The sequence below is a fragment of the Anarrhichthys ocellatus genome, unplaced genomic scaffold (genome assembly GCF_004355925.1).
Source record: "Anarrhichthys ocellatus isolate YVR2014 unplaced genomic scaffold, GSC_Weel_1.0 scaffold1541, whole genome shotgun sequence".
Taxonomy (NCBI): Eukaryota; Metazoa; Chordata; class Actinopteri; order Perciformes; family Anarhichadidae; genus Anarrhichthys; species Anarrhichthys ocellatus.
The window spans coordinates 1-9,644 of NW_022281515.1; the positions used below are offsets into that span (position 1 = coordinate 1).

The 9,644-nt window shown below is 42.6% G+C and overlaps 1 protein-coding gene across 1 annotated transcript; it reads left to right on the forward strand.

Annotated features, from left to right (window-relative positions):
* Positions 1–662: 662 nt before the first annotated feature.
* On the forward strand, positions 663–7,938 carry gpr108 (G protein-coupled receptor 108; the record flags this gene model as incomplete). The annotated part of the gene is made up of 17 exons (XM_031839383.1): positions 663–800; positions 1,479–1,529; positions 1,658–1,749; positions 1,870–1,940; positions 2,246–2,427; positions 2,500–2,562; positions 2,664–2,765; positions 2,888–3,021; positions 3,855–3,930; positions 4,779–4,852; positions 4,938–5,055; positions 5,135–5,265; positions 5,886–5,929; positions 6,010–6,059; positions 6,634–6,717; positions 6,845–6,966; positions 7,087–7,938. Coding segments are annotated over 17 exons (1,620 nt in total), but the record flags the coding sequence as incomplete, so codon positions are not given.
* Positions 7,939–9,644: the final 1,706 nt, after the last annotated feature.

Genomic DNA, 9,644 nt, shown 5'->3' on the forward strand with positions numbered 1-9,644 from the left:
TTAAATAAAAAGGTAAATACTTATAAATGTTTTGTTGTGACTAAATCGAAATAAAGGTAATAAATGAAGAGAACGCAGCAGTGGTGGAAATAATCCCACATTTACTGAGTAACGTTACTGTAATAAAGTACACGTTATGAGATACTTGTACTTTACTTGAGTATTTTCATTTTCTGCTACTTGATACTTTTAATGACTTAGATTCAGTAATAAAATGATGCATTAATATAGATTAAATTACCAGCAGCATATAAAAGCATTAAAATGAGCTTCAAGTATTACTTATTATTAATACTTTAATGCATTAAGGCGTCAATAATACTGATACCGAGTGTTTAAAACATGTAACAAATGCATACATAAATATAAATGTACTGAATTATTATTTATTATTCAAATAATAAATAATTATGAATTACAATTCAAGTGTAAAACTTTAAAATGCAGCAACAATTAGGTCAAACTGTAAAAAATGACAGTTTATATTTGTATATAGTACATAAACATGGATTTTAATTGAATAGATATAATATTATTATACCCATTCTTCAGTACTCTTACTGAAGTGAAACCTAGCATGCAGGACTTCTGCTGGTAGAGTATTTCTACACTGAGGTAATACTGTCTGGTGAAGGTGAGCAGTGATTGTTAACTGACTGAAGAGTTCTTCTTCTTCTCAGAATGAAACTCGGTTTTCCGTCGACCTCAACACTTTTGGTTTCTACGCTAACGGGACTCTGGATGTCAACCTGCTCTCTCTGCGCCTCCCAGAGCAGGTGGTGAACTACAGCCTGTACCCGGTGAGTTCTACTCCACCCGCTGACCCACTGAGCCTGTTCTCTACACCGTTATCAACCACATCTGCGGAGGGCCACTGTGGGTCAGTGGTAGAGCAGGGTGGTGCGATACCCGGCTCCGCTGGTCCATGTGTCCTTGAGCAAAACACTTAACCCTAAAAGTGTGTGTGTGTGTGTGTGTGTGTGTTAGCCAATCACGTGCACTTCACGTGTGTTAGATAGTCCTGATGGTCTGAATGATGACAAGTAGTGTGAAAGAGCTTTGAGTGGTCGGAAAGACTAGAAAAGAGATATACAAGTAGGATACTCCTCTTCTTCTTCTCCTCCTAGTATACCATTTTACCATATTCTCTAATTGTCTTCCTCTCAGTGAAGAGACACAAACAATGATTGCCTGTGTAGTCGGAGCTCTTTATACATATTCCTCTGCGTGCCATAAGACACACTGAGTTTGATCCACATCGTCCTCTCTAACAAAGAGATGGCATCCACATGAATACTCGTATAAACAAGTGACTTTGTGCTGAGCTCGGTGAGTATTGAGAGGAATCACTAATAAGTGAACTCATTTTCCTTCTAGCTTGTGGCTGCTTTCACACGTAACTGGAGCCAGAGAGATAATACATGTGAGGTGTTGAACTCATTGAATGTTGTGTTAATACTGAGACTCTCTCTCTTTAGGTGGGTTTCACCCTCTCACGGTCTCGTGTGAATGGAGTCCTGTCCTACACGGTGAGTACATCCATCATTAATATTTATCTTCCTACCAGACTGTGTTATGAGTGATGCTGATCAGCTTATTGATACTTCAGGACGGGTTTAGTGGTGACATGTGACTCTTTTATTTATTCTGTCTCCAGGCGGAGGAGACGGAGACATGCCCGCTCACTCTCACAAAGGTCACCAGCAACGAGCCTCTCATTCTTTTTCTCATCGACATCAAGACGCTCAGGTGTGTATGTGTCAGCACCAGCCTCCGCTAGAGTGTGTACAGCACCAGCCTCCGCTAGTAATGTGATAATAATAATAATAGTTCATGTGAAGGATGACTGTGTGATGTGTGTTTGTGTAGCGTCAACGTGAGAGCTTTGGGAGACCAGGACAACCTCCTGATAGCAAAGCCAAAGGCTGAAGCTCCTAAAGGTCAGTGTCACTCACACTATACAACTGTTACAAAAGTGATTCTCTTTGCATATTTAAAGTGACAGTAGTGATGGTTAGCAGTGTGGTTGTATGAGGTACTTCTGTGTTTTACTACAGTAGATGGAGCAAAGCAATGTACTATTTTAGACTCCTAGAAGAATCTATCAGTCTAAGTGAACGCTATATTTAGAATATTTTAATATCTTTACCTTCCTGATGTGGAACTAATGAGTGATGGAATCGTTGTAAGCAGACTGTACTGTGTAATATAGGAGGTAGCTTGTACCTGTGTTTGTTTCCTGTAGGTCTGAGGAAAACCAGGGACGCTCCTGCTGATCCTGCTGTTAAACCAAACGCACCAGGTAAACCAGCAACAACCAAACTAGACAACCAGTTGACTCAGAAGGGAGAAGATGCTGCGTCTGTGGATCAGAGCAGAACAGGACCGATAGTAGAAGCTTCAAAAGTGGAGGAGAATGAATTCCAGGTAAGAGAGTGTTTGTTTGTGTGTGTGATCTGTTTTTCATGAAATCAGTTTCTAATCTGTCTTTGCTTCCAGCTGGAGAAGCTCAAAGAAGTGACTTTAGCTCTGGACAAAGTTAACGACTCCTACAACTTCAGCGTAAGCACGTCTTTCTTAACCATTCCACATTGATGTGAAACGATGTTCTTTGATGTGGTCCACTGATGCATGGCGCTGTGTCCCGGTCCGTCCCTCCACAGTTCCACATGGTGGTCGGCCTGCTGGCGGAGGGTCTGTACAGCCTCAAGTTCCACTACTGTCAGAACCGGATGCCTGGAATCAAATTCCCCTACTCCTTCGCCGTAAGTAGAGCGCGTGTTGTGTTGGCAGGTGAGCGCTCAGGTGTGTGCGCGCGTGCGTGTGCGCGTGTGCGCGTGTGCGCGCGTGCGCGTGTGCGCGTTAACCCTGGATGTATCCTCCGCAGGTAGAGGTGACGGAGAAGAACCCAGGCGGCTACCTGTCTGCAGCAGAGATTCCTCTGTCTCGCCTTTACATCGGTATGGCTGGAGTCTTCTTCACAGCTGCCATGGTCTGGGTGTACACTCTCATGAAGCACAGGTATGCATGCAGGCCCGCTGACAGGAAACGGAATCAGTGTTGTGGAACAGAACCTTACAAGAAAAACACTTTGCAGAGCCATGTTTTCTGAATATCCTGTGAGGTTGTTACAACCCGCACATTATAACGAGACCAGACGCAGATTAATGACACGGTTTAACATGAACCGTTAACAGTGTGACATAGTTTTACTGAAACGTGCTGCGACGTTCTGCAGAGATGTGATTCTTGAGACCGTCAGTGTGACTTCAGCATGCAGCAATAACTGGACACCCAAAAATATGAGGTATTAAGTGGACAGACACAGAGCTACACACACACGACTGAGCTCATAATCTCCTGGCGGGAGATAATAATGTCTCTCTGTGTTTGGTAACGTTCCACTAAACATCATCAGGTAACCAGCGTGAGGCTGATTTCACTGTTTTTTTATCGTCCAAGTTGTGCATTTAAAATAAATATGAATCGTTGATGGTGCTGCAGTCAGACAGGTTGGAAACACGAGCTGTCATATAGTTACATGACTAACATTTGTCTGTATGATGAATAATTAATTACCTGAGTGTCTTGTGTAGTGAAATTCCACTTTGCATTACATTTTGTAGGAAAAGTTTTATTGAATCTTTTTGGGACTTTTTTCTGTCGTCAAAATATAAAAAATGTATCTAATATAAGGTGCCACAAATTCCAGATGGAAACAGCTAACCTGTCTCTGCTGTGAGTGGAACAGGTGTGATTTGTTAGTACACAGTCACGCCTCAAAACAAAGGACTATTCTGATTCTCTGCTGTATTAAATATTGCAACATGTTCTGCGCTGTGCTTGTTTTACAGGTACAGTGTGTTTAAGATCCACTGGCTGATGGCAGCACTGGCCTTCACCAAGTCCACATCATTGGTCTTCCATAGTGTGAGTACACCAGAGCTGGACCACTGGACACAAATGTTATCACCATAGGATGGATGTCTACAGTCAACACTATATACTATATAATGTATACACTGTATATTCACCAATAGTGCTCAATTTACAGTTATTTCTTTATACCACATTTATTGCTTTATCTCTTTTACTCCTTTTGCATTCATGATGCATTCAATGACCGTTTAACCCTAACCATACCTTTTGAAATAATATACGGTATGGTTTACTGTTAGTGTTCTCCTTTGGGCTGAACCCTAAAGAAACCACAAGGTTGATTATGGTTCATAACATGTGGGGCTACCTCTAAATTCATTGTTATCAGAGAAGATTTAATGGTGAAAAAAGAGCAGACTATGTCTCTTTACTCTACTGCTCACTGAGCTCTGACTACACCTGGATTCTTTGTCAGGACAGATTCAGAAAAACATTCCTGCCCTCTGCCATTAGACTTTATAATAAAACACCTCGGGCCAGATCATCGTCCTTCACAGGACTACAACAACGCTACATGGTTGTTGCTTGTTGTTGGTGATCGTTGCACTACTGTTCAGTTTGCCTAGTTGTTAATTTAATTAATACCACTCTATTCATTGTATATACTGTGCATTTCTATTTTTTATTCTATTTTATCTTATTTTTTATTAATCTATTTCTTCAAATTCAATATCTGCTCTGTTATTTTATTGTACTGTATACAGTATATTGTGCATTTGCATACGTTATATTTTACTCTGTAAATTGCTGCTGCTACAATCTAATTTCCCCCTGGGCATGAATAAAGTTTATATCTATCTATCTATCTTCTTACGGAGTTCTCTCTCTCTCTCTCTCAGATCAACTATCACTTCATCAACACTGAAGGGCATCCTATTGAAGGCTGGGCCGTCATGTATTACATCACACACCTGTAGGTACAATGTCTCCAGAACATGAATGTTAAAGTCATCCGACACTCTTATTTAGGGATTTGTTTGTATTGCTGTCGTTTCCAGGCTCAAGGGGGCGCTCCTGTTCATCACTCTGGCACTGATTGGCACCGGCTGGGCTTTCGTTAAGTACATCCTGTCTGACAAGGAGAAGAAGATCTTCATGATCGTCATCCCTCTGCAGGTGTGTACCGGTAGTTGTGTGGGATTATTTCACACCTGGTGAGTTTGTTTTGGTCACCCACTCATCTGTCGTCCTCCAGGTCCTGGCTAATGTGGCCTTCATCATCATCGAGTCCACGGAGGAAGGCTCCAGTGAATACTACCTGTGGAAGGAGATCCTGTTTCTGGTCGACCTCATCTGCTGTGGAGCCATCCTGTTCCCTGTTGTCTGGTCAGTGTGTGTGTGTGTGGTCTGTGTGTGCAGTCTGTCTAATTTGTATCAGTTATGTCTTCCATATATATTTTTTTTAATCTGTCGGAAAATTGAATCAAGACTAGTTTTAACACGATGTCTAAGTCACTGGCTGAGTCCATAGAGGCTAGTTGAGATCAGACTGTATATAAGAAGTGGACGTAGTCATCGTCACGTCACTCGTTGGTTTGTAGACATTTTAAATTTCGTCGTCGCCATCTTGGATTACGGCCGTCGCCATCTTGTTTTTTGTGCAACCAGTGAACAGGACTGAGGAGGAGTAACGTAGAGACGCCAGAGGAGTCGCCCCCTGGTGGACACTAGAGAGAATGCAGCTTTAACACATGAAGCTCTGACTTCTCTTTGATCCAGAGGTTGTCTCCTGGTTTAGATGAGAGGATCTTTATGGGCGCTTTTGAGAACCGTACAGCGTCCAAAGTGCTTCACTTTCAGCACATTTTATAGGAAAACCGAAAGCTTTAACTTCCTGACAGCAGTAGGAAAGAGGTGCGGTTGTGCTTAGAAGCACAGAAGTGTGATGTGTGGCTCCACCTGTGTGCAGATGGATTTGTAGTTCACAAACATCCCTTTGTTTTTAGGTCCATCCGTCATCTACAGGAAGCTTCCAGCACTGACGGCAAAGGTGAGAATCCTGATCCGTTCCATCTTCAAAAGGTTCTGTGAGATTGTAGAGATGCTCATTTCTCTCTCTCTCTCTTCCAGCTGCCATGAATTTGGAGAAGCTCAAACTGTTCCGGCATTATTACGTGATGGTAAAAGAAAGTTTGAACTCAAATATTTACCTTCAGCCAGTACTCGTGTTCACTGAGCAGAGCCTGAAGGCATCATCATGTAACTGAGGTGAACCTCCGTTGGGTAGCCGTTAGCGGTGCTGCTAACGTTACTAGCTCTCCTCCTGTTGGGTAGCCGTTAGCGGTGCTGCTAACGTTACTAGCTCTCCTCCTGTTGGTTAACCGTTAGCGGTGCTGCTAACGTTACTAGCTATCCTCCTGTTGGTTAGCCGTTAGCGGTGCTGCTAACGTTACTAGCTATCCTCCTGTTGGTTAGCCGTTAGCGGTGCTGCTAACGCTACTAGCTCTCCTCCTGTTGGCTTAAACACTGATTGGTTGTTTACAACAACGTTAAACTTTATTTACACTCTGATGGTTAACGTCAAACTTTATTTACACTGTGAATGTTAAACTGAATTTAATCAGCGGGTCACGTGGCTCGGGGGTCATTCTATATCCAAAAGGCTGCCTCACTGCTGATTTAACGGCTGTTTTTTGGCGGATAAAGACTGGAGTGTTGGTTCCCTCTGACATGGTGAACATTTGTTCTTCTTAGATTGTGTGTTATATCTACTTCACGAGGATCATAGCCATTCTGCTGAAGGTCACGATGCCGTTCCAGTGGCAGTGGTGCTACGAGGTGAGACGACGACACACAGATCAACATTCATTACTGTTTCAGGCTCCACTCTTCTGAAGCTAATGCTAGCTGCTGAGCTCCAGTGTTCCTGTTGGTCCTCATTGAACACCTTCTCTTGTGTCTTCAGTTCCTGGTGGAGGTCTCCACTCTGATCTTCTTCGTGTTGACGGGCTACAAGTTCCGCCCGGCGTCCAACAACCCGTATCTCCAGCTCCCTCTGGACGAGGAGGACGTAGAGATGGACGAAGTGTAAGTTCACCCTTCAGTTTACCAAGAGACTCCTATCAGCTCCTCATCCCTCCCTCTCCCCCCCTCATCACGTGTTTAACTGATGGTGTCTCCCCCCTCTGTCTCCCCCTCTCTCTCTAGAGTGACTGAGTCAGGAGCTCTGGAGGGAATTTCCAAAGTCAAGAAAACGTGTAATGGTCGTGATCGTCAGAAAGAGTCCACCTTGTGAGCGAGAAGCTGGATCTTTTTCTTTCATTTTTTGGGGTGGGGGGGGGGAGTGTCAGCTGGTACAAAGGGGGTGCGCACCCCCCCCCTCCCCCAGTGACGGCTCTCCTCTGGAACTGTGAGTGGTGTCAGTGGTCGTGTCCACTGTCTATGCAACAGACTGAGACGAGCTCCAAAGATGAAGATTGCTTTAGAGACGTTCTTCTGAGGACTGTGTGATCTGAGGACTCGTGGTTTGTTTCTTCCCTTTGGAGACAGCGGCCCGTTCTCAGGTAAAAGTTTAATCAATACACATATAGATATTTCAAATTTAGGTCACCGACGTGTCGTCTCTTCTTCCCATCGGTTCCTCTACAACTTCTTCACCACTGTCCTGAGACCAGTCTTCAGTCTCAAGATCACGTTTTGAAGGTCTTGTTTTTACTCAGTCAGACACAACAGGACTCTGGATTTTAATTCAAGACCACGACCGCGTGGAAATCACAAAACTGTCATTTATTTAACATCATAAGAGAGGCTAAGCCCCGCCCCTTCCACACTCCCCCTTTGGACCTTATTTTGTAAAAAAAAAACAAATATCTCCAGTCGTCAGATGTTAAACGTTGTCTAACCTGTTTCATCCAGAGGTGAGAGAACATCGTAGCTTCAGAGAGTTTACGACAAAATGATACTTTGTTGATGTGCAGAATTATTATTTTAACATACAAACATCGTGTGTGTAATTATGGAACAATTCAAACGTCTCTTGTTGACTAGCGTACATATATAGGGGGCGGGGCTTAGCCTCTGTAATACTGTGTACGGATGTAGAACTTCCTGCTTCCAAATGTAACCAATAACGTGACTCGTGTGCAATAACACTCTAAACAAACAGTGGGAGTACCGGGACTCGTGCCGGGGCTCGTACTGGTCTCGGTGGTCTAAAGACTTCTCTTTACTCCCCGTCTGTCTGATCAGCGTATTGACTTTCATGTGTCAATATATTCACTTTCTTTGCATATTGAAAAGTCATATTTCAGTATTTTGTGTTGGAGTTCCTCCCGCTGCTGTAATTTAGTGCTTCAGTGATCATTTCTGAATTTATCTTTGCGTTTTGGTTTTTACCTCCGTGCTCTCGATGTGAAGCTTATTTTCGTACTTGTTGGTTTTGTAAATACTTCGGAGACGTCCCGCTTCATGAGAGGCTTCATGGACGCTAAAGATCAGCTCTGTTTAATGAGTGAAGCGTCACAATAAAGATGTGTTCATACGAGTCATGTTTAACAGCTGTTCATGGTTTAAATGTTGACTTTCTTGTTCTTATCGTATCATATTTAAACTTTGGTCTCGTGATGTTTGCTTTTCTTTATATTATATTTTAGGCTGAAGGATGCAAAGTAAATGTTTGGAGAACAATGAACTCATAACAAGTTGATTATCAGTGTACAAATATTAAATATGAATGACAATTTAATAAAAAATACTTTCTTCTTTTCTTCAGTTTTCAAAAATCCAGACTTTGATGAAAATGTGATTATTATTTTTTTAAAGTTCTGTTAGAAATTTAAGGACGTTCGACCAATCAGAACCCATGATGTGGCTTCAGCCGAGGTCTCACGTCCACCAAAGTGATTTGATAATTAACATGCTCGTTATGACACGCAGGATCAAACGATGAGGTGAAGACGTTCTGTTGGTGGAGGGATACAGCCGAGAGGCCGATTCTAGCTCCTAATGTAGAATCCTACGTCTCCCATAATGCAACTCAACAGCGTCTTCATGTGTGAGGCACCCGGCCCGGTACACGCCCATATTCTCCTCTTATAGCTATTATTAATTGTTAGCCCCTTAATGTGTCTGGTATCCTCAGACCCTTGAGTCAGAGGGAGAACATTGTTGGAGAGCTCAGGAACACGACAGAGCGGCGTAATGAAAGGAGATGATCAGGCCGACACAGAAGAAGGAAAGTGTTCTGGCATGTAACCCGAGCACCAGAGACGTCTTCAGCTTATTTCTGTTTCTGCGTGTTTGAGCATCACTGAGCAGGTTTTAACTGTTTTATTGTAAAGTGTCCCAAATGTTCCACTCAACGAATGTAAATGCAGACTTCTAATCGATCTGAGCTTCTTCCTCTGAGGGACGAGGACCGACATGGACTCTGATGTGTTCTGGTAAATATATATAAAAATTAGTGCTGGGCAACGATTAAAATGTTTAATCGCGATTAATCTCATTGTTATGCACAAAGTTCAATAATGAATTCAAAAGTAGTGTATTGCTCACTTGTATTTTAAAGTCCTGCTATACGAACTAAAGGCCAATAACATTTGGTTTAAACACATCAGGTTGTTAGCAGCAGTATTCCCTTTACACAGTAGCAGTTATAACACAGTTATGATTCTGATCATAGATATTCAGCCGGTGTTCATAACTTTATCTTCATGTGTGTAAGAGATATTTAAATATACACCTTGAAAACTGCAAACATATCTACT